The sequence below is a fragment of the Sipha flava genome, unplaced genomic scaffold (genome assembly GCF_003268045.1).
Source record: "Sipha flava isolate LNK unplaced genomic scaffold, YSA_version1 66_pilon_pilon, whole genome shotgun sequence".
Taxonomy (NCBI): Eukaryota; Metazoa; Arthropoda; class Insecta; order Hemiptera; family Aphididae; genus Sipha; species Sipha flava.
In genome coordinates this window covers 1,540,930-1,566,954 of record NW_020273606.1, presented here as the reverse complement: position 1 = coordinate 1,566,954, position 26,025 = coordinate 1,540,930, and the positions used below count along the sequence as shown (strand labels likewise).

Genomic DNA, 26,025 nt, shown 5'->3' with positions numbered 1-26,025 from the left:
TTAATATTTGTATTTGTACACCTTATATACAATATATAAAAATATTATGAAATAGTAGTATTTAATAATAAATAACAATTATTATGTTTTTTCTTTTTTTTTTAGTATACCCACAAGAGCTTAGGCTATTGGGTGTAAGAGTATGTGATTGGATAAAAATATTCAGTGGGTTGGTATCTGCAATATTAAGGCATGGCTTCATTGCTAAACCTCAGGTGGTTGTCCATCCTGGGAGCTAGTGATGCTGAACGCAGCTTAATCGCATTGCTCATTGGCAACTGCGGCTAATTACTGCGATACACTGTGCCTTAATTATCAAATTAACTAATGAATAAGAACTAAAAAGTAAAATTAGTTATAATTGATAACCTATAAGTAATTATTTAATTTATTTTTATTCTTTTTTAAAGAAAGAAAGAGGTGGATTAACTCAGAGTGGTTTAAAAATAATAATTTATAGTTTCTAAGCAATTATAAATTAAAAGACAATTTATAATATTTATAACATAAAAATTAGAAAATGCAAATAACTATAAAATATTTGCAACATAAAAATTATTTAAACATTTGCATTTAAAGTTGATTGTTACTACCTCTGCCTTGATTATTAACTATTAAAAAACACCATTTCATTTTCTCTTTATTTACTTAAATTTTAAATATTTTAATTCACCACCAAATAAAAAATTAAACTAAAATAATGACATTTTTATAGAAAGTGAATGGCCACGGTTATTTGCATGCAAAAAGATACACAATTATGTCAAGCATAATGATTCAAAATATATAGAAACCAATGATTTAGGAATATAGACAAGAGGTATAATATTTTAATATTAAATAATTTCAGTGATATTGTATGATTGATTTTATCGTATGTATTTTTTGTAGTAGTGAACCAGCTCAAAATAATGGCCACAGGAACAATGACACAACTATAATCTTAAGACCTGTGACCAAATATCTGTCCTTCATCGTTGCTTTTGATGTTGATTTACATACTATCTATAAGTTTGAACACAAAAAATAAATTTAAAATATTAATAATAATATTTTAGCTTCATTCAGAATCTAAAAATGTTTTAATTTTCAATCATTTTTGATCAATTATAAAGGGGTTTAAATCCTGACTTTAATTATATAAATAACTGTACACAATTAATAAAATATTTTAGTTTAAAATAATAATTGTGAAAAGCTTTCAACCCGTAAAAAATTAAATATTTTTATGGTGTACTTGTTATAGTAGTTATAATTATAAAAATCCAAAGATTAAATAAATGTTAGAAAAATACTAGTTCAAAGTGAAAGTACTTTGTTACATTGTCATGTATGTATTTGTAAGAATTTAAAAGCAAATCATTCCAATAAAAAGCTGTTCAGCTTGAATTTACCAATTATCTATTCTGTGTTGCTAAAGATTAATCAATTTTTTTTTTTTTTTTTTAATTAACTCTCTAGAGCACAACATAAATGACACAAAAAAAACCCATACGGCACACAAAAAGATATTTTAAATATATATATATAGTTGGTTTTGCTACTAATAACTTTTTATTAGTTATTTAATATAGAGTTACTTTGAAAAAAAATAAAAATAAATTTTGTACTTAAATATAAGTGGTGGGTTAAAAATTGTCTCGTAGTGCATTATCGGTAGTCGCATTATTCACTGGTCAATAAATTATAGACAGGAACGAATAATAATTTCTGAAACATAAAATCATTTTATTAGTAATAGGTAAGTATTTAAATAATTTAAATAATTTTGCGATTTACCTTCAACTATTGTGGTATTATACAAAGCAAGTCTTGTTTTTTTCCAAGCATAACGGAACATCACAAACTGAACATTTTCAATTTATTCGAGTTTCGTTATCTTTTGTGCTGCAAAGTGTACATCTTCTTCTTTTTGATCTTGTAGGTTGATGTGCAGATTGTTCCATTCTTATTGATGTCGAATCTGTTGGTTTTCCTTTATTAATACTAACTGGTTTTGACGACGACGGCTCTACAGCCATAAGTCGTTTTTGCACTAACGTTTTCGAAACAAATTCTCTTGAAATTTCACATTTAAATTGTTTTAATGATGTTTTTTCTGCACATAGTTCTTTATAAATAACATGGGCATTAACTATTGAAGCATTAATAAAATAAAAATAAATCGATGCCACATTTCGTTAATAATTATTATGCACACAATAAACATTACTGTCGCAATCGATTAGATTTTGTAAACTGTAAATTTCAATGTACCAAATTTCTAAAATCCAAATGTTATTTTCATCGTCAGTTTGAAAAACAATTTTTTAGCACGTAAAAATTATATAATTGTTTACAATTCATTTAGGGCTTGAAAATAATAAATGGTCAAATATACTTGATGATTATAGTATATCGATTATTTCCATCACTACAAGCACGGTGGGTTATAATTTTTACACCGATTATTTTCAATATATGTCTGAAATGATTTGTAAATAATGATGTTTCCATCATCAGTATAAATAATACTAGTTCTATAGCACGTAAAAGTGAAAGCCATTAAAATAAACCTATTTTTATATAATTCATGATCAATTAAAATCTATAAATAAAATAAAATATATTTTATCATGAACACATTCAAAAAGAAAAAAAAGTAAGGAAATTCTCAGTAAAATGTCTAGTATAAAATTATACACACTACTAACATGTATTTATAACATTAACTTATTTTTTATTAAATTTATTAAGAAAAGGTAGAAATTTTTTTTAAAATAATGGGTTATTTTTCGTACCACCATGCAGCAACGGTTTCTAATTTAGTCGGTTATATTTTAACTCGTCGTGCTTCAAAGAGTTAAAAATTACAATAAATCATTTTTAACAAATAATATAATATTTTGGTCAAGAGTTAAATAATGAACTTTTTATTTTGTTAAAATAATGTTTTTATGGAAATATTTTTCTGACTATTTAAAATGTAATTCTGTAATTAATTAATTAATGAGTTTTATGATTTTTTTTATTTATTTACTTCTAGTAAAAAAAATGTATTAGTAGGCATAGGTAACTAGATCTCCAAGTTGGAAAGAGGGAGGAAAGTATTGAAAATTATGAATTTTAAATTAAACAGTCACCTTCATACAGTTCTAACACTATTAATTTATATGACTACTATAATATTAAAATTGTTATATTTTTCTAAATAATTGTTGTAATTTATCAAAGGTTAATGCATGATATAAAAAATTAAAAAACATTAAAAAAAAAAAATGTTTAATAATTTAAGTAACATAAAATAATATAAAACACAATAAGAAATTTAAGTATATTTTATTGTAAATATACTCATTGATTCTTTGATGCAAATATATATATATATAGGGTTTTTATGCTTGTTTGAATATGTATATATTTATAAATTCTATATATTTGATTATCTAATAAATATAATACCAATAAATATTACTCCATAAACAGTGAAATGAATACATAAATGTGATTGTGTATCAATTTAATTTTAAGTTTACCATAAATATTTTTAGGCTTTTAGTTTACCAAATAATAAAAATATAGTTCTTTTTACGAATAACATTATAGGAGAGAACTACATACCTACCAAACATAATTGTCTTAAAATAACTATGAAATTTATTATACACAGACACCGAGAAAGTATAGGCCAGGTCATCACCATGAAAATATGTGAAAGATATTCACAAATGCCATTATAGGGGGAAACCACCTTTCACATAAATAGTTGCAACAGTCATCGGTGAATTATAGGATATGTGACAAGTATTAATGCCATAAACATGGGCGTAACTTGGACATTTATTAAGAAGGGCAAATATATAATTACATAATTACATATCTAACGAAAAGGGTGTCCGCAGCCAGGGTTGGACTAGCTTTATAGCTCGGCCCGGGCAAAATAATTTCGAACGGCCTCAATGGAACTTTATATGTAGATAGGTACCTAATCAAATTACTGTTTAACTGAAAATGTATTTTCGTAACTCATAAAACAATATTGACACAAGTACATTTGAATATTTACAGATTTAATGTTATACCTTAAATAAATCTAGTTTACGCATAATATATCTTATCTATAATTTTAATATAATGACCTACCTATTAAGATAAATTTTACAACATAAAAAACGATTTGATTTAAATATGTTTATACATTTAATTTTAATTGAGGTAGAACAGTGGGGTCGGAAACTAATGTCTCTTTTATGCGGCCCACAGTAAATTTCAAAACTATCAAATGTCATTGAATATCATATAAATTTTTTATATTGTCTGGCTCTAGAACCATTTTTAATTTGTGAATGTGGCCCATAGATCATACAAAGGTTGGAAACTAGTAACAGACTTGTTATAGACTGAACGTCAAAATTATTAAAATGTTTTTAAATAAAAGTCTAATAAATCATATAAAAATTATTATTATCGAAAAACAATTTCGTTATCACATATCATGCGCGACAATGTCTACCCATACCACGGTCTTAGAAAATTAATTTTCTAACATTTTATTTTGATAAAATGTTGTTAGAACAAACTTGAACGATACTTCGTATGATTAACATATTGTACACATTTTTTGTATTCAAATTTCCTACAATTTTTCTATTGATAAATATTGTGATGAAATCATTGTTATCAATCGGCCTATCGCGACATTAAATATGTTCAATTTTCGAACTCCGAATTATCTAATCCTGTGTCACCGCATCCATTAGTAATATCATGTTACAAGGCGATATTTTTTATTTTATTTTAAGAATAGAAGGTAGACGCATTAAATTAAAAACAAAAAATCTAAGTAATTTTATTTAACCAAGATTACAGCAGCCCACCGGGGCATGCCCCGGTGCCCTAGTCCAACCCTGTCCGCGGTTAAATGCCGCTTTACTACCTACATATTATTATACAAAATTATTCATTTTCTAACATTATGTAATGTTAAGCGAAAATTTAAAATTAAGTTTTAAAAAAAAAAATTATGTAGTAATAGCTATAATCGGCTATTTTGTACTTAATTTTAAAACAAAGTATGTTAAATATCAGAAGGGGCACTACCTCTCATTATTTATTCTATGGGGCAAATGCCCCATCTTGCCCCCCCAGTTTATGCCTATAGCCATAAATAAAAATTGGTCAACCAATTATAATCCAGAGTTGGGCGCTCAGTAAAATGTAATTATTTTCTAAAATTAATTAATAAATGAAACAAAAATTTAAATGTTAAAACGGTTTTGAGAAAACAAGTTACAAGTTCATATGAATTTGGGGTATATAAGGAGGTATGAAACACTCATATTCAGATGTGTTTCAGTTTGTTTATAGTAAGTACCTTCACGCCAGTTTATTTTATAAATTAATTATTTCAACTTAGAATATTTTTGGAATAAATGATTTGGATTGCTTTCAAACTGGCTTAATTTCTGTCTTACACCATAGGACAAAATTAGAAAGTTTAACGTTACTCTGATAAGTTGAAGCATTCTTTGACGCATTCTCATACACTATTTATTGCTTTGACTGCCAATACTAGACTGAAAATTCAAACTTATCAAAGAAAATGGAAAACTTTTTTCAATTTAAAACATGTAAAATAAAGATAGTTATATAATATATTTAATAAATGTTAGTACAATAATGTTCACAGAATAAATGTTAATAAAAATGTGTATAAAAGCAATTACAATATTAATTATTCTTTTACGATTAAAATTCAGATCGTTTACATAATATTTATAGATAAAAAATTAGTTTTATTTTAGTTTGAGAAATTTGAAGTTAGTATTCTAACTTGACTGTCTAAAAACACGATATGAAGATTGAGACAGATGAGCTTTAATTTTTCTTTCAATTTCCTCGTAACTTCCTTCATACCGAGATCTACTCATAATAGCAGCTGTAAATTAATTTTAAAAACATTATTATTTCATACAAATATTTTATAAATTAATTTACAAAATACTACGCCACAAATGTTTAATTCAAGAAAATCTTTCTTTGTAGAAGATTTTCTGTTGCCCAACACTCCATAACCTAATAACACATTATCATCAAATAACTGTGTCATTATCTTCTTCACCAAATTAACCAAGGTATCACTTTTCACTTCATATAACTCATCAATCTGAAATAATAAATAAAACCAAAAATATAAGTATTTATGATATTATAATATTTTTTTAACAAATGAGGTTTAAGATAAATAGGTTAAGAAGTTGAATCATTTTAGTTAAATTAAATACTTTGAAAATTATATTATTATATGCATTACCAATATTATAAACAATTATAAATGAAATCAATAGCATTCATTTTATATACACTGTTAACACAAATAAATTTAAAAACAAAAAATGTATAACACAATTATATGATAAAATAACAAATACCAACTATATATTAATTATTTATTAGTAACAGAAATATAATTTACCAAAAAATGTTTGTAACGCAAATCTTTATCAAGTTTTTCTTCAACCAACAAAAGGTGTTTTTCATTCTTTATTGGAAACATGGAAGCTGAGTATGGATATTTCTCCCCATTATCCAATAAAAAAGGATCAATCATCTTTGGCATTATGTATTGTTTTCTACAAGAGTTAAAATAAATAAGACATACATAAAATAAGAATAATACATTTATTATAATAATTATTCATACAGATTGTTCTAAATTTATTTATTTTTTGACATAAGTAGAGCTGTAACCGAAAAAAAATACTATAAATTTGTATTAATATTATCTATGTTTAAGTAGGAAAACTAAGAATTTTTGTCCTGTAACAATTAATTATTTATTTATGAAAAAATAAAAACAAATATTTTCATTTTAATATTTTATTTTTCTTATAGATTCAGTAAATTATGTGTATACATATTATACAGAAAAGGAAATATTGCTATATTAATCCAAAAAAGGAAATATTGTTTAATTAATCCATAAAAGTTTAAAAAAATTATTTTATCATGTTAAGATAAATTTTGTAGGATAAGTTTTGTATAATAAATTCTATGCCATGTTTAAATTAATATCAGGATATATTATTTTACTAAAAAAAAATGTTCAATAAAATTCTACCAAGATCTGTCACAAAATTATTTTTTAAACTTAAAACATATGGATTGCAAAGTAAATGATTCAGAAATATTAGGCTTAAATATGTTTAAAGATTTATCTAGTCCTATTTATAATTCAAATAATTTGCAAAATATTAAGTACATTTTTTTTAAAAAAATATTATAGTGAAATCTATTTATGTAATATAAATGTATTTATTTATTTAATTTATTTTATTGTTTATTAAATATTTAACAAATATTTAAGGAACATGATTAAACATAAACTAGTGAATGTTTGCAAATCTGAAACATTACAAAATACAGCTTGAAAATTAATTAGTCAAGTTAAAGTAATGCACTGATTTGGGACAAAACGACTATTTGATATAATTATGCTAGAACCTTAAGTTGAAAAAATATCAAAAAATTATTAATTGTCACCTATTATTTTTATCTCACATAGCTAGGTCATAGCAAGAATTTTATTCAAATAAAATAAAAAATATAACTCCTATCGACAATCCCAATCAATAAAGATTATTAGATATTGCGGTTTATACGAAGATCACCTAAGTCATCGTTTAGCAAATGTGGCTGTTATTTAATTACACATCAGAAACATGAGCAATGGTTTACATGCCATTTTAATTGGATATGAGTAGTCACATATATTAAATCAGATTAAAGAGAACCTAATGTTTAACATCATCAAACATTATGGATTTTCAGTAGGTTTCGGTTTTTTAGTTGCCACTGAAACGTACCAGGGAACGAAGAATAACTTAATCGAAAAAGCAATACGAATAAACGTGTTTTTTGTTATTCGCATCGCTCACAAACGGGTATAAGCACTAGTATAGACTACACAACTACTGACTTACTACTGAACAATTAATAACTACCCGTACGATCGTGTTACAATCGACAGTGAAATAACTGTTGCGCGATCGAACAACAAGTTGTTGGAACGAAACGGCGACGGTGACGGCACGACCGAACTATACGGTACGCGGTGTTCAACAGTGCCGTTGTCGATTAGTGGCGACCCTGCCGATCGGAAACGCAGCGGCACCGGAGCCGAACGGACGACAAATCGCTTGAGCGATCGGCTACAGCGGTTTTCCTCCGGGGACCGATCGTCGGGCACGAGCGACTAACATGGGTACGTGCGAAACACGAAGAACAATAAAAAAAAAAGCCCCGCGCAGGTGGACGAACGACGATTGTAAACGCGTTATCGGGTATAGACGGGGCGCGGTGACCGCGGTAACGTTGCGACGGTACCGATCGGGTACTGGCACGAGCGTCCAACGTCATGCAGTTCCCCTTTCACCCTCGCCGGTTTTGTTGATTAGATGTACCTCGCCAGCGGTCGGCGTGGGCGCACCGTCGTCGACCCGTCACTTGCCCCGATCGACCGACGCGCGGCGTGTCTACCCGTTCAACAGGTACGACCCGTTGGTTACACGGTGACTCGACAATATTCTGCGGCAGCGGTTCCCAAAGTGTGCGCCGCGATGTCCGTACAAGGGCGTCGTCGTGAAATACCGTCTGTGAGTCGAATATGTTTGGGAAGCACTGTTCTACGTCGCGAACGGACGACGCGGACCGGACCGGCACGCGGGTTCCGTCCACCCGAAACCACCCCTCGCCAGGCGACGGATCCCGCAGCTGTATACGACGCTCTGTCGCGGAAAATACGCAATACGGCTGATCGTACGCGTTCATGACGGTGTCTTGAGGGTTGGGGGAGGTTGGCTTAGCCACCGCAAAATGTAACGCGACGATATTTTTGTGCCAAGACTGTTGACATTTATTTTTATAGTCCGTTATTCGGTTTTTCCAAATGCGCTTTATTATTATTATATTTTTTCAACGGGGTCGGTACTCGGTTGCTCCGATGCCTATTTGGATCCGCCCACGTCCTCGTCGCTATCGACGTCGTCTGGGTTGTGTCTTTACTCGCCACGGGTGAACCGCAACCATCGCTTTGTTTTTACTCGTTTTCACCCTCTCACCCTCACATTATCTCTTTCACTCTCTTTGTCTCTTTCGTCGTCCATCGCACCCCAATTATATTTCCACGCTGAACAAACATTGCGTCCCGAATTCGTCTACGTTCGTATTCGTATTTTAAGAAATTTTTTTTTAATTGTTTTTTACATCGATTACAGGTATGTAATGGATGTATGGTATGTAATGGTAGGTGGTGCTGTGGTGGATAGTATACTAATTTACTTATTACTCGTATATATACGAGTAATAAGCGAATTAATCCAATCAGCTATAGATTATAATACTGCCCATTTAATTATTACTATTTAAGGCGTTTAAGTAACTAAATGCTATCATAAAAACATTTTTGGGAGAAGGTGATCTTCCAACCCCTTAAATTACGACCCAGGATGGGGTTGGTTGTAATTTGTAAATTGGGTGGCTATTGATCAGATCATATAACATTTTGTTATGCGCCACTGGGTATAACGGATCATGATCACGGTATCATGAATGGTCCACTATAATATTCGTGATCTATTTAAAATTTTTGTGCTATAACCGCTAGTTAGAAGGGTCCTGCAACTCTTAAAAGAACGGCCCCACCTTTATTGTCTTATAAACGGATAACATGGCAAATTCTCGTTCAGTAAATACAGTTTTATGTTGTTAGATGTAATATTAGAGCCAACTCATCTTTTAGTCCAACATAAAAGGAACAACATTATCTGTGCGATGTCATAGGGTTTTTACGATATTTTAATTTTTAAGCTGATTATGAGGAAATTGTACGATTAAGCTCGTGCTTCTATTATTAACTTAAAAATTAAAATATCGTAAAACCTATGACATCGTGTAGATAATGTTGTTTGATTTAAGTTTGATTAAAGGTTACTTTACTCCAATATTAAAAGCTAACAAGTAACAACTAAAAACTGGTAATGGAAACTTAACATCATGTAAGAGACAATAAATGCGGGTGTGACGTCCTCTTAAAACAATGATGTATACGATTATGTTAATACATATAAATAAACATATGCCTGCGCACGGTAGGTGCCGGAGGTGCTGGATGCCCCTAGAAATGTTTTAAATGGGCCCTACAATTTGAGTCTATGAGTAATAAAGGCCAGTAGCTTTTTTACATAAGACAAAAAACAAAATATTTTTCATAAAAATTTTTATGCAAAAACTTCATATGATAATGATAATCATAAAAATCATTATATATATCATAATTAATCACAAAAAAAATATATTATAATATAGAAATTTTCCTGAAAATTATGACAGCCTCCCTCCACCATGTCACTGGAATCGCCCCTGAGTGAAAATTATATGTACTACAAAAATGTATGTATAATATTACAATATAATTTCTATAAAAATAAATTTAAATTTGGTGATTATTGCATATTAATGGTTTCCTTAACCAGGAATAAAGTACATTTAACATAACCATTTTGTTATCATTACAAAATAATTTGCTACTCACATGGTTATATATTTTAGTATAAAACATAAATTTGTTGTTCCTACAGAAAATATTTTGCCAGCTATCATTTAGTTTAATATGTTGAACAAGAATGTATGTTTTTCAATTATGTTATTTCTGTGAGCATTACGAAATCTAGTTTAGTAGTAAACACAATTGCTATTGTAAAAACAACTAATAACAGCCAACCAAAATTGATTGGTATTCTAAATTGAAATTACTGCTGTCCCTGAGCCAACTGCTTTTCATTGTTGCGAATACCATAATTTGATTATCAGAATTAATTTTTTTTCTCCAGTGTATAAGATACAATAACACTTATAAGTATAACAAGAGTTAGAGGAAAAGCGCGTCATTTGAAATTTTTTTAAAAAATATCTTACTTAAAATTTATACTTGAGCTAAATGTATTTCTGATAGAAATATGAATAGCGTATAAAAAAATATGATAATATTAACAAAATTTTAAACCTAACATGTAAAAATAATTTAAGCTGAACTTCGTTTTTGGATTTTCAAAGCCGAACTTGGAGTCTTAACTATTTTTAACAATTTTTAATCGTGAAACAATAAAATAGTAACATAACAATAACCGTGAGCTTTATAAGTGAAATGAGAAACGTGCACTCCACAGCACTTTCAGTTGGGTATAGAATATTGCCTATATTCAACCCCTTAAAAACAGTTCCGCTCTCAACATGGAAATGTGTAAACGTATTTCTCGTTTCCCACCGGATAACCGTTTGTTGTTGCAACAAAATTAAATAACAAATGGTTTTATGTACATAACGCAAACAATATTCGTTTTATTGATTTTACTAAACGAAAAGCACTATTTGCGCTCGTGCCAATCCAGTGTCGGGAGGGATTCGATTTATGGAAAAGGTTAAATAAATTGAAATTCATCGAGATTTAGGTCAGCTTATAGTCTCTATTTCCGTACGCTTATGAAATATTAAAATTAAACTTGCCGAAAAACACTTAACACGTAATGTACGACAGTCGATAGGAACAAAAAAGATTTCCGTCGGTTTTTTTATTTTTTTTTATAGTTTTTAAATGTTACTTATAAACTTTTTAAAAACGAATTTATCAGTATTTGATTCCTTTCAGTCATTGGTTAATATTAATGATAATCTCAATAAATTAAAACATATTATAATCATTGCTTAAGCCTATTTTAAGATTATCGAATACTGTATCTGTTTTTTTTTTAATATAACATAAAATTATATTCATCGTATTTTATCATCTTTTATTTTTATTGTTATTTTATTTATTTATTTATAATGACCGTTAGTCCACTTATCTGCCGTTACAAACCGTTCATTCGGCGGAGCTGATTATACATTTTAACGAAGTAAATAGTTCGCTGGCCTAATATGACGATCGAAATTTTATTGTACAGCGGCATGTAATAAATTCGTGTATTCGACTACTGGTCGATTGGTTTTTCAGTTGTGGCGCCTATGCATCTCCTAATACTAATATTAATTATTTTTATAACTTTTATAATTGCGTAGCCTTTTAGGTCGATCGAGCATTGTAATATCAGTGACGTTGTAGTTATAATGAAATCTGGACCAGGTAGCGAACACTTTACGTCTCCTTTTGCGAGACACAAAAGTATTATATTGAAAAGGAATGAGAAATAGTACCATCAATATAATTATTAATTAAGCTGTGCATAAATCATTTAAATGTGCACTGTATTACCTAAAATTATAATTATAATTATTATTATTAATTATTAATTATTATTATAAATTATATGGAATGAATTTTAACTCTCATAAACGTTTACAGGTATTAATACACATTGTGACCCATAGTAACGCTTAGGTCATTAAGTATTTTTGGATCAACTATAATACGGTTTCGAGACATAATTTAACATTTAAGGGTTAAGGGGTTTTCAAGCTGCGACTAGCCGCAGCGGTTGGCCCCAACAACCACACCATGACTGACTACTTTACCAGTAAATGCCTTTGATCGTGGTTTCCAACAACCGATCAACGTGTACGTGTCAACAATAGTCGTTGCGTTTGAAGATCGTAGTGTTCTGGGAGCAGCATATTGCATGCGTCGCATTGCGATTATATTCTGAACGAAGCAGATTTAAATCCTGCGTTCTTTTTAAAACACCCAATATTATTATTATTGAATATTGGTTAGAGCCATCCAATATTATTATAAAACTCGAAATTAAAGTCTCAAATTTTAACTGATAACCCTATATTTAATCCAATATATGATTCCAATTTCTTACTAAGCGTATAAAGTAAGATAAGCGTTACTCAAATAACAAATATGCTTTTTCAGCAAATTCATAGTTGATGATAAATTCATGATGATTATCAAGGCTTGGAACTTTAGGCAATTGCATATTTGTCTAGAAATTGCATATTGAAATTCTGATTCGATTCAAATTTGATTCATAGTATGTATATTTCAGATATAGACATTTTTGTTGCATAATTTTGCATATTTTGTTATTTTTTGTACCAATTCACATATTTTGAGTTTAAGAACATGTATATGCATATTTCATGGATTTGACAACATTTTTTACAAAAAATGTATAATTTAATAATAATATATTAGATATATGACAACCAAAATTCTAATTTTTATATGGTTTGAAAAAATAAATTTATTCATCAACGGCTATTATTTATATTGCTCCGGCTCCCAATGCATTTAACAATAATATTATAATTTTTATAGTACCGACAACTCGTAATAGTGACCACCGCCGACCCGTATTTATTTTTATACAAATTTACCACTGTATTCATATTTTGTAACATGACATAAACAAATTGTATAACCATCGATAAATCGTAAACAATTATATGTAACCATCAGGTTATCAGCTTATACACAATATTATTTCTGTTCGTTATAATACTGCGTACACCTGCATGCAAGCCACTTCATTGGACACTAGTCAGTAGTCAGTTTATTATTTTTTAAGCAATTATTTTCCAACTTTTTACTGCATATTATATCGTATATTTTGATGTTTATTAACGCATAGTTATGCGCATATTTTAGTATTTTTTAGCGCATAAAGTTCCGAACCTTGATGATTATTAATAATTTTTTACAGTAAAAACAAAAGTTTGTATATTCCTGTAATTGTGAATAATATTTCATAAAATTAACACTCAACTGTGGATAATTCAAACATTCTGTACCCAACTCAAAACCTTTGGAATACATCAATACTATATGTGTTATTGTAAACTTTACCTACAAATAATACAACACGGTTGAATAATATTGTTCCTGGCACATTCGTGTTTAGGTAAAACAAACAACATTACTAGTGTGGGATTATGGAATATATTTTTTAATAAACAGCGTACTTGATCAGTAGTAGAGCAGTCACGAATTCATGGTATTTAGAATGATGTAGCATTGCAACAAATATTCGCTATAACACGTATTTATAGTAAGTTTTTAAACGTCCAGTTATACGTGAGTGATAAATTTGTTATTCATACTAATTGGTTCATTTATTCGAATTGTACGAAAAAAATCTTACTGTCTCTACATAAGAATATAATTGCTAACTATAAATAAATTAGCTCATGAGTTAATTTGGTAATTTTTGAAATAACCAAAACGTATACGGTTAAAATATTTAATGTCCTAATACCGTACTTAATTATGTACTTGTCTTACACATTATATCATCCGTTCTAGTAGTGACAGTTATTTAGGGAGGATGATAGGTAGGAGGCTCATTTAAATTTTTGAAAAGGCGGGGCAACTGATTAAATTTGCCGACTTCATAATATTTAAAAAAATTATGGTTACCTATATATTTAAATATTTAATATCTATGGATGATAGACTATCAATAAAATATTTTTTCGGAACAAAACATATAAGGATTAGTAACGAATAATGATATCATAATGATAAACAAAGAACATGAAACGTTTCAATTTACCTAATTAAATAATAACATTAAAGATAGTAAAACATTAATTTATTTACTTATCCTATAGGCTATAAGTTACCTATCAATAGGTTTAATGGAATAATAATATAAATCTAATTAAATAAATACTTATAATTTTATTATTTGTACTTATATATTTAATAATTTACAGAACTTATTTATAAAGCCATAAAATTGTATCTCAAATATAATGTACCGTAATTTAGGGTGAATAGGAAAGATTTAAACGGTTTTATTTTATAAATTAAGAGCTCAATTTTTATGGTATCGATATCACGAAAACGGTTTTATAAAGATCACATGTATAGAAATATATAATATACCAAAATTAAAGTTTATAAGGTTCGCATAATAATGATTGTCATAAACTGGGGAGGAGCCAGTGTTTCCCAACTTTTAATAAACCGTGAACGTGTATTTAAAAGAGAATATTATCTGATTTCTGAGTACAAAATAGTAAATAAAAATTTACTATTTACCGATTTTAGCATTTGATCATCAGACAAAGAATTGCCGACTTTTTAAAATTTCTTAGAGTGAGGCATTTGTCATTGTCTGTCCCCACCCAAATGACGCCCCGGATGATAGGAGCGCTCGCCCACCCTCTTGGATTTTTTTTATGTCAAGTGTTTTATGTTTTGTAAGTCGTATAATTTTCATGATATATGTTGAAACTTTTTTTTTTTAGAAAATGTTTTTAATTGGTTTTGCATCAGCATGAAACATTGCATTTATAAAAATAGACGAATATAAGTTACCAAAAAATACAGACCCACAACTAGAATTAATAAGGTTAAGTTAGTCGGGTTTGATTTGTTTTTTTCAAATTATAGTAAATTATATGGACTTCTTAATTTTATATTCCAATGAAATTTATTATTTATTAAACGATTTAGATTATGAGATAAAAAATGAAAGTTATGTAATTTATAATAGAACCATATACAAATTGTATTCTTTATTTGATACATGTAATGGAGGGGAGGGGGCATGAAATCGAAAATAGCCCACCCCGTGATGTTTTATCAAAACCACCACTGGATTCTAGCGTTCAAATGTATAATCATCAATGCATGCTTAACACGATAACATAATAACGTGCTTTTAACTATGCGCATGGAAATGTTCAGGTTTCATACAAGTGCACCTAATTTGTGTCTTGTAACGAGAAATTTATAACAATAATGTAGTGAGCGTTTCGAAATACGATAATAATAACATTAATAACTGTGCAGGCATAAATTAAGATAGCTCGATAACACATTATTACTCTCGGCGTGGAATGTATACTAAGTAACGGTAACGATACAGCAGGACCGTATCTGTACTACATAGAATATGTTATATCATTCTAGCCAATAGGTATACCGGTTTATAGTATTGACATTTTAATTAAAAATATGAGAAACTTCGATACTGGGGGATTCGAAGGTGGAAGGGGACTTGGATACGACCTTGCGTTTAAGCGCTACTTCGCCGTGCTGTACTCAAGTTATCTCATCAAATCGGTAATAAAATCGACAAGTTATGTTGAACATACACACGCGCGCGCACGTAATCAACGATAATTATACGGTATTGTTTATCGCGACGTTTTTTCAGGGTCGTATTGTGTTTTTTTAGAACCGTTTGGCACGCGACCCGGCGAGACGCCAAGCACGTACAGTAACAGCTGCTTGACTACCGCATTGAAGCATTGTACAGAGCGGCCGAATGGTGCTTAGCACTTTCAAGTTCTTAATTAGCCCCTTCAATTCATTTCAAGGTACATAAATCATTTGAAGAGGATCGTTTTGCGTTCAAGATAATGAGTTTATTCCAGTTCGCGCTGGTAAAATGCCTACTACAACTAAATGCCACGGACGTAAAATACGTTATACATTTATGTACGCAGTAGGAGCAGGGACGGAACTACGGGGTGGAAGACGAGGATTATCCCCAGGTCTAACATTTTAAAGGGTGTAATTTTTGTAATTATTAACAACTAATTTTATATTTTTAACTTTGTTTAAAACTGATATTAAGTTAAAACTCAATAAGTATGATTGTATATTAATTATTAAAAAAAGTATTCTCAAAAAGAGTATTTGATTATTAGTTTATGATAGGGCGTCATTTTAACATTTTCCTCGGGCGTAAAAATTCCTAGTTTGACCTCTGAGTACGAGTACTGGATATTTGGGTTTGTCATGTTACCTACTTATAACCTGTTTAGGTGATTTTGTGATGACGACCAAGTTAATTTTTAGTATTTATTGCTAGAATACTATTTAGGATTTCGTTATTTTTTTTTTTTTACCATCTATCAGTTTGATTGTCTATTGCAGTAGTTCCTAACCTTTTTAGTAGTGCGGACCACCAATTTCGTAGAAAATCTTTGAGGCTCACCAATAGCTATATACGTACAATGTGCACATATGTCAGCTATTACAATTTATTTATTAAAAAACAATTGTTTATCAGAAAAAAAACTTCATTGAATCAGATTATTCTGATATATAAACAATTTAATGTGATTTTTGATTGTCCCCCACAAGGAAATCAATATCTGGATTAAAACTGAGGAGTTTTAGCTTTAAATTACTTTCAAAATTCAGTTTATTTCTATATTTATTTTTTGAAAAAATGTAAGTAGAAAAATCTCGTTCACACAGACTCACATATTGTCGAAATATAGATCATCAAGTTTCTAAGTGCAATTTTAGAGATTGCTGGAAAGTCTTACCGAATATTTAACTAGAATGGTAATAGTGATGCAGTTTTAAAAAACGATTTTAGAGTCTGACCACATTAAAGTTCAATCAACGAATCTTCTTCACTTGCTGATATAATATTTTAAAAATGTATATAAGTAATGTTAATATGATAAGGTTCACAGTCCAGTACCACCCTGCTCGTGACCCATGGGTTGGGAATCGCTGGTTTATTGATTAAAGAAATAATAACGATGTTTATTAACCTTTTGACGAGCAATGACGTACATTTACGTTTTTAAAAGTCATGTCGTGTAGAAAATTGACGTATTAATATGTTTAATACTATTTAGATACAATACAAAAAATTGCTAAATTTATAATTAAATGGTAAAAATAAAACATTTTATGCCAGGTAAATATATGGTAGTGTGGGGGACTTTGCCCCCACTGATCACCTTGGGGTGAATAATTTAGCACTTCTAAGTTAGCCATATAAAAATGTAAAACTTCTGTTGTATAATATATTTTTAATTTTTATTCTAAGTTTTAACAATAAGTTTTTAAATAATAATTATTTTTCATTGATTTCCCTGTGAAAGCGCAGTCAGAAACAACGTACTTTTACAAAAAAATATAAAGGTACAAGGGCTAATTATTAAAATTAATTGCTGAGCGAGTGTTTAACGTCGAGTTATTGGAGGATATTTTCCAGATGTTATAGTGATTCATTGGGTAGGCTTTAATCCGGTGATGGAGGTCATAACATTATCATACTTAAGGCGCATATTTTTATGTATACGTACACGTATTATATTGAGTATAGAATTCTCATCTTGGTATAGTATAATCTCGATCAAATATAACACACGGAATAAAATTGTCGATAATTTTTGTCTACATATTTTGTAGTCCCTTTGTGGTTACATACCAAATAAATCATTACTATTACTTTATTTGAGTTCAACTGATTTTTTTTCATCTCGATCGCTTTACTTAATTATTATTATCTTATTTCAATGTCTTATATTTTGTAAATGCATTTCGTTATAATTCAAATTGATAATACATCATAACGTGATATAAAAAAAAAAATCATATTTAGATAATTAATTCATATTAATCTAGTTTTTTCGTTTTAATTGGGAAATTACAAAGAAGTAGAACAATGATGTCGCTATATAATTAATGTTTCATGAAAAAAAAATCAATGAAATACACACGTTGTTGATAATGTAGGTCATATCTCTCGTATATTAATTGTATTATATGTATATGTATTATATGATAATCTCATTTGAACACTAATTAAATGAAACTGATGAACAATAATCGGCCGACCGCGCTGGAATCAAAAACTTCAGGCAGAGCATATTTATAAAAATTATAAAACACCGCCACCCCGCAACTGAATTAAGAGCCTTATTATATTTACGAAAAATATTATTGACTAAATAAGATACGTCAATTAATCTACTGGATAGTATACACAAATTAACTGTGTTTGTTTATAATTCACAATAATTACTCGATGACCCTATCACTAGAGAATGAATCACTTACCCACCACTAAAATGTTATGAAGTAAAGCAAATGCTGAATATTGGCGTCACAGTAATTAATAAATATTTCTTACGAAATGAAAAAACGGAATTTATACAAGAAAAAAATAACTGTATGCATATTAAAATATATATATTTTAATATTTTATATACATATAATATTTTATTATTTTTTGTTCTTAATCAATTAAGATAATCCTGTAAAATATAATTAATTAAACCTCAGCATTTTAATGTATATTGACGGTTAAAAACAGGTAATTTTCACTACATATAGCATCATGTTCATACAGGTCTAACAACTTTCACTAGATGTCGTTTTTATCGTTGTCTTTTACTCATTCGATGTCGTCTGAGTAAGGGTACACAAAACAGTATTTTTCGATCAATAATTTCCATATCAACCAGTATTGTTCATAAATATTCATATAATTTTTAAATTATATTTTTTAATTAATTTATCTTTAAAAGGAAGTAATATATAAGATGTATTTATACTAGATGTATTTTATACGTATTTTTAAAATTTTCTTTTGATTGATTTAAATTTTTTTTTTTTTATAATAAAATACATCACAGTTATAAGTAGGTTGATACCTATTAAATGCATTGTGATTTCTTAAAAAACTAGCCCCGTTCAAAAAGCATAGAGAGCTCTCTGGCACTACTATACCGTTTGTATACATCACTAAGTTATTTGTAATTTATTTATATAAAATGCATAAATTAAACGATTATTTTTCTATTGACCTTTCATTGCGTAACATTCTTTGTGCTGATGGAAAAATATTTAAACCCAGGGAAAAAAAATTAAATTCATCGGCCATCTCCTACTGCGAACATGTGTCTGATTACTACCTACTGATTATTACCAACTACGGGTGGTATTTATGGTAAATCTCATCGCACTCGAAAAACGATTCCACGAATTCTGTACCCAGCCTTACGACTTCTCGCGAGAATAGACTACATATACACGTTCAATTTATTCTCGGCTTGACTACTTTATTTCACTCATGTTTTTCGTTCTTATCCGGTGTGGACGATATTCAATCTGCAACAGGTTTGGCTCAGTGTGCCATTGCATATTATAAATGGAGGACATTATTATCCCAAATAGACATTCTTTTTTTTTTTTTTTAAAATTAGGGTACTTCTATCTCCATTAGTTGTCCGATTTGGTTCCATGCATCATGATTTAAACTCTTTTTCTTATAATGACGATGTCTAGTATCCCATAAAACGAGCTCAGATTGATAGTATTCAATGATGAATCTTAATTCCAGTTCGTTAATTCACATTTTCATAACAAAATAGATAATTTACGAAGTAAAAAAATACGTGATACGTCCATCACCCACTAATCGGCCATAAGACAAAACGTGAGTGTACTAGTGTTCTTTGTTCTCGCCCGAGAAACCCTTTGTCTCGAGCAAAAATACCGACAACGAATGGAATATAGGCGAGAGCGAGAACGAAACGGCAAGAAATTATTCACATTCCCGTTTCTCGGGTGTTCTCGGCGTGAATTTGGATGCGCCTTTATGAATATGAGCACCAGATGTCAAAAAAATATATAAATTTTACTATAGAATCATATATTGTAAAAATAATTGTCTATATACAATTTTTGTATTTATTTGTATATATTTGACACGTTTGTGCATATAAGATTAAGCGTACGTCTTCTAAAATTATTTTTTGGAAACCTATATTTGATCATTCGTAATGATTTTATTTTCAATTATGTTTTATCTTATATAAAAAATATTCTTGGTAATTTAATAATCGTGAATATTGCAAGCGAAAATATTTTTAATTCAAAATGTATGTTGACTGATACAAAACGATTTTAAAAAAATAATTACTATTCCTAAACATTTCTTATCGGATAACGCAACTTCTGCGATTAACAAAACAAAGTATTTAATGGCTAATGCTATGTAAAATTTTACACTGTACAAACTTATCTTAATTATTTAAACGAATTCATTTTAATTGCTTGGACGTATTTAATTTAATTTTTTTTATTTTAACGTTTCTCAATAACTATGTTCATGGCATAAATTTTTTTAAAGGCTCGTTTGAATGCAAATGAAACAAACGCTCGAATTATTTGGCTATACTGGAATGTCATTTAGATGTAGGGTAATTATTTCAAATAGAGGTAAACATTTTAATTGGGCTCATTTTCTTTCCACGTATGTAAATATTTTAGTCAGCATCATACAATTAAATATAACGATTATTCCCTACGAATATTGTAATTTAAAGTATTGTTACGTAACTTAATCGTCATGGACGAGTAGCAAATTATGCAAATGGTTATTGGTATAGTTATTTATATTTTTATTTTTATTTCTCCGTCCTGAAAACTAGTGACATTCGTGACTACATCATTTTTTAGCAGCACCGTAAACACGTAATATAATTAGTTGTTTTTTACGTTTCTTCCAATTGCAGTGATACTTCTGATAGCCAAAGGTATTATAGTAATTAAAGTGGTTTCCAAACCACTTTTCATATCATTTTTTTAATCAATTCAGTAAACCTACGATTTCTCTACACATATACCTTACTATTTAAACATCATTAATTTTGCCCACGGAAAGTTTTTTCCCATGAGTGATTTTAAATTAACTTTAATATCACATTGAATTGTATAATTTTGCTTATGAATTATGTATGTAAGTAAATCTATTGCTTTATTCGTAATATTTTGAAAACACCAAATTTACAGTAAATATTAAATATATTTTTTTCCATTTGTACACTCGATATGTACGACATGTTTTTGAAGAAGTCTTGTTAATAAGTTTAAGCTTACCCCTTGACATAAAACGGACAGTTACTATGCTATATTTCGTCAGATTTTGTGATAAGTATAAACAAATCAATTTATTTACTGTTGACAGTCGACATAGCAATTATTGTGCTAAAACTCTTAGAAAAACTTAAGTTTAAATGTATATTTAAAATCGTTTATTGATTTTTAATTTACCGTTTTACTTACGCAATTTCGTTTTTTACTTATCTAATGTATGTATGTTTATTTAGTGCAAGACACTATTTTTTTTTGGTCGGTTCATAATTATAATATTTATTTTTTTTTAAATTTTTATTGCATTATATTTTATGATAATATATTGTTTATTTGATAAATGATAAAAAAAATGCATATTATTTCATCAATCAACCACCATATCGTTGGACGACTGCACACCATCAGATATTTGAATCAGTCATTCTAGCCCTCAGAAATATAATTTGTTCTATTTCTTTAGTTTGATACTTTAATATATGTGACATTCCATAATTCTAAGGAAATATCACGTTTTAATTCGAAATAATTTTATATGTTCTTCCGGACCAAACATTTATTGAAATATGTAGCGCAAGCCTGTACCTACAATAAAAATACTCCAGTAATTCATTAAACTACTGTGGAATAAATTTGAACAAAAATCTGTACATCTCGTGTGTGACTTATGATATGTTTACTTTATAGTTGTCTTTAATATTTCGCTTAAAAGTTTGTAATGAATTATTGAGTGATTAAAACAAATTCACATAGGACTTTTTTTCCATAATTATATTTATTTCATATTATATAAAGAAAATGTCTATTTAATCGAGTATCCAATAAATTATTCATTATATACGACCTGCACTTTGCTGCATATATATAAATATATAGTCGCTTCACTCCATTTGTTTAAACAATAACTTATAAACAATTAACTTCAGATTCAATATTCGACTAAAACGAAATTGTTGGTAGCATTTTCTTCTTTAAAATACTAAATAATATATACTGCCATTTGAAAAAATAAAAGCTTTTAAAAATATAAATTCAGTAGAATATAGTGAAAATATAAAGTCTTTGCCAAAGTGCTAAGTAAAAATACCTGTAATTAAAACTATATAAAATAATATTATTAAAAATATATAAATTGAATGCTGGTCAAAAAATATATAATATATGTAAATCTAAAACACACACGTTACGTTAGTGAAAATGCGTGTAAAAACATATGGTTGTTTATTTCACAAATTAAAATTAGAAGACAATTTGTATTGTCAAATTATATTACTCAACATTGATTCACTATAGTACGAATATACGAACATTCAATTTGGTATGAAACGTATTTATAACTTAGTCCCTATCGTACCTATTAAACATTTTGTAATGTAATTATGCAGCAATAATATTTGATGTGACCTTAAATGTCCATGATAGAATTTTGAGTATGGGCCACTTACTGCAGATAATGAAACAATTATAAATAACAGTACAAATGTGTATGTGCATTTTCTCCTATAATTTTATAGAATTTACATTAAATTAATAAATGTTTTATTGTTATTGTTATTTTATTATTATTGAATTTTTAAATTTTTAAATTTTATTGCAATGAAGTATTTTAAATCTAGTATAGTCAAACAAAAGTTATTTAAATATCAAACAGTTTATTTTAAGTATGATATAAAATCCCTATTTTAACGTCCCCGTTGTGCTCAGTGTACATGCACCTCACTCACTCTTCTTGACAGTTGACATGGCGTAGCACGGCACAACGTTTTGTTCAATAAACTACTCACTACATTTGGTGCAGTGTATAATATATATTACAAAAGATTATTCCAGATATTTGAATATAACTCGGCTAGTCGGATTATTATGGAAATAGTTTTGTTTTTGTGCATTATACTAATCTTGAACCCAGGATAATTTATTTTGCTAAAAGAAATACAAAATAACAACTGTATATTATTAGTAAAAGAGAACCATTATTTATTATTCATTAATCATAATTAATAAACCAACACAACGATCTCACCACCGGTTAGAAAGAAATCTGACCTAACCAATATTTTCATTGTGTCAATAATTATTTAATTATTATGTTCGAACAAAGAAACCTTTGATTTCCATTAAATAAGAGTATTGAACGTGTATCAAAGAAGGCATCGTGTTTCATGTATACATTTTGAGTTAAAAATTAAAGTTATATAGTCAACAATGAAATGTATAGAAAAGAGGGTTGTGGATATATTTCCATCTTTATGTTAGTGCGATGTGCACGAAACGGAACATTTTACTTTTTAACATATTATGTCTGGAAATAATACGTGTTATCAGCCTACAAAGAGTAATTTCTAAAATGAAGTATTATATTACGTCATTTTGTAAAAGATAACTCTATATTACGGGAATAGATTTCCTTTCATTAAGGTAAAGGTTATTTGTAAAGGTTATTTACACTATTCATTATGATAGAACCTGCAGTAGTGAAGTTACTGTTGACTCAACTATTCAAACACAAGTTAAAATAAATCGAAAGAATCAAATAAAAATAGTAAAATTATATTTTTTAATAATTTGTCATTTCTAATATTGAAACCATCTTGAACTTTAAGAGAGCTGCGAACAATTTAGAACTATCGATTCGATGTGTCGGTTTTTAAATTATCTTATTTTCAAAAAACCGGTATAAAAACTACATATTAGTAAAAATATGTATCAACCTATTTCGGAATTGATCAATAAATAAGATAAAACGGGATTTCACCATTTAAACTAAACTGTATAATATTCAAATAAATCTCTTTATATCAAATATATTCAGATACTAAAAAGATTTAGAAAATACGAGGAATTCGAAGAATATCGATGGTCGAAATAATAACTAAATACTATGTGAAACTCGATTTTATATTTATATTAAAAAACTAATACATTTTTAATCGGGATCTGTTTTTATTTGAAATTCTATTCAATAAATCGTGTGAAAGACGCTAAAATCTTTATGTTGTGTTTCTAATCCGTTTAAACATCTCTATGAGTATCTATGATGAGTATAATGATGTATACGACTTAATAATAAAATAATGCGAAACTGTCGTTTCTAAATATTCAAATAAATAGAAGTCTGGTAGATATTTTCAAATTAATAACATTTACAAAATTACCAATTCAAATGAAGGTTGATCCGGCCAAATTTCCTTATATAGTTTAACAATAATTGTATTGGACACGAATTACGAATCGAATGTACTATTTCAAAAATTGTCGAACCATGTAACCGTGTTGATTATAATATATACCGGTACACCATGACATTGTCGCATTCGGAACATAACATTATCGGTACCGACTTCTAGAGAATGGAAATTGTAAAAATGTCGATAACCGTTTTCAGCGCATTAGCGTCGTACTATTACGTACACGACCCGAGAATAATACGACACGTAACTGTTCGTTGAGGCCGTTCGATCGCCGAAATCGAATTGACGGATGCCGACAACGAGACAATCCCGTCCGTCCAACCGATACGAAATGTCGGACACGGACGTTTTGGCGCCGATCTTTTTGGCGTCGATCTTTTTGGCTAGCAGCCGGTTTGGCGCCGCAACTTAAAAAAAATTGTGCATTTGACAAATTTATATGGGACACCCTGTTAGTGGCACACGCAGGGGGGGGGGTAAAGGGTTGTAACCCCCCTCCCGAAATTTTCTCCGATGTCTAGGTTAAAATTTACAAATTTTACAAGTTTGAAATATGAAGAGCTAGAGTATTGAATACCTATTATCATCGATTATAGAGTAGTCTATTCTATTATCAATGCTATTATTTAAGTCAAAATATATTAAGGATTTGCATAATTTTGTTAACTATAAAATGTGTTATATTTTTACCTTGACTCCCCCCAAAAAAAAAAAAATCCTGTGTGCGCCACGGCACCCTGTATACATAAAATATAAATAATAGGAGTATTAAATAAAATTGTATTTTGTCCAAAGTTATCATAATAAATATAACTCCTATCTTTTTTCTAAGACAATTTATGAACGACCGGTTTGGTGCTGCGGGTACGCGATGTGCAAATATACAAATAAATCGAATTCATCTTAGTCAGTTAGGTATTACGACAAATTAGATAACTGTACAATAAATAAAAATTAAAATACACTTTTGACAAGTATAGTGCTGACAAGCAAAACAATATTGGAGGTGCAGTCAAAAAAATACTTGTCTAGACCGGATCCATACGAATATTGATAATTCAAGTGTCTTAAAAGTATTTCAAAACAATCATTCCCATGATTCTAAAACCGCAATAATTGAAAAAGAAATTGTCATTACAAATATTAGAAAACGAGCATCATCCAAAATGGAGCAAACATCATGTGTTATTAATGAATGCACATTAGGACTATCA

General features: G+C 28.9%; 1 protein-coding gene across 3 annotated transcripts; it reads right to left on the bottom strand.

Annotated features, from left to right (window-relative positions):
* Window positions 1–5,746: 5,746 nt before the first annotated feature.
* On the bottom strand, window positions 5,747–24,857 carry LOC112691768. Of its 3 annotated transcripts, none has more exons than XM_025566160.1 (4): window positions 24,776–24,857; window positions 6,455–6,611; window positions 5,977–6,145; window positions 5,747–5,917 (listed from the first exon to the last, which is right to left on the bottom strand). In XM_025566160.1, exons 2-4 carry the CDS (start codon window positions 6,596–6,598, stop codon window positions 5,808–5,810), a joined length of 423 nt encoding a protein of 140 aa, XP_025421945.1. In that variant the 5' UTR covers window positions 6,599–6,611; window positions 24,776–24,857; the 3' UTR covers window positions 5,747–5,807. The 3 variants fall into 3 exon arrangements, with proteins under 3 accessions (XP_025421945.1, XP_025421943.1, XP_025421944.1); XM_025566158.1 differs by lacking the exon at window positions 24,776–24,857 and adding an exon at window positions 7,962–8,251; XM_025566159.1 differs by lacking the exon at window positions 24,776–24,857 and adding an exon at window positions 7,983–8,251.
* Between the last annotated feature and the right edge of the window lie 1,168 nt (window positions 24,858–26,025).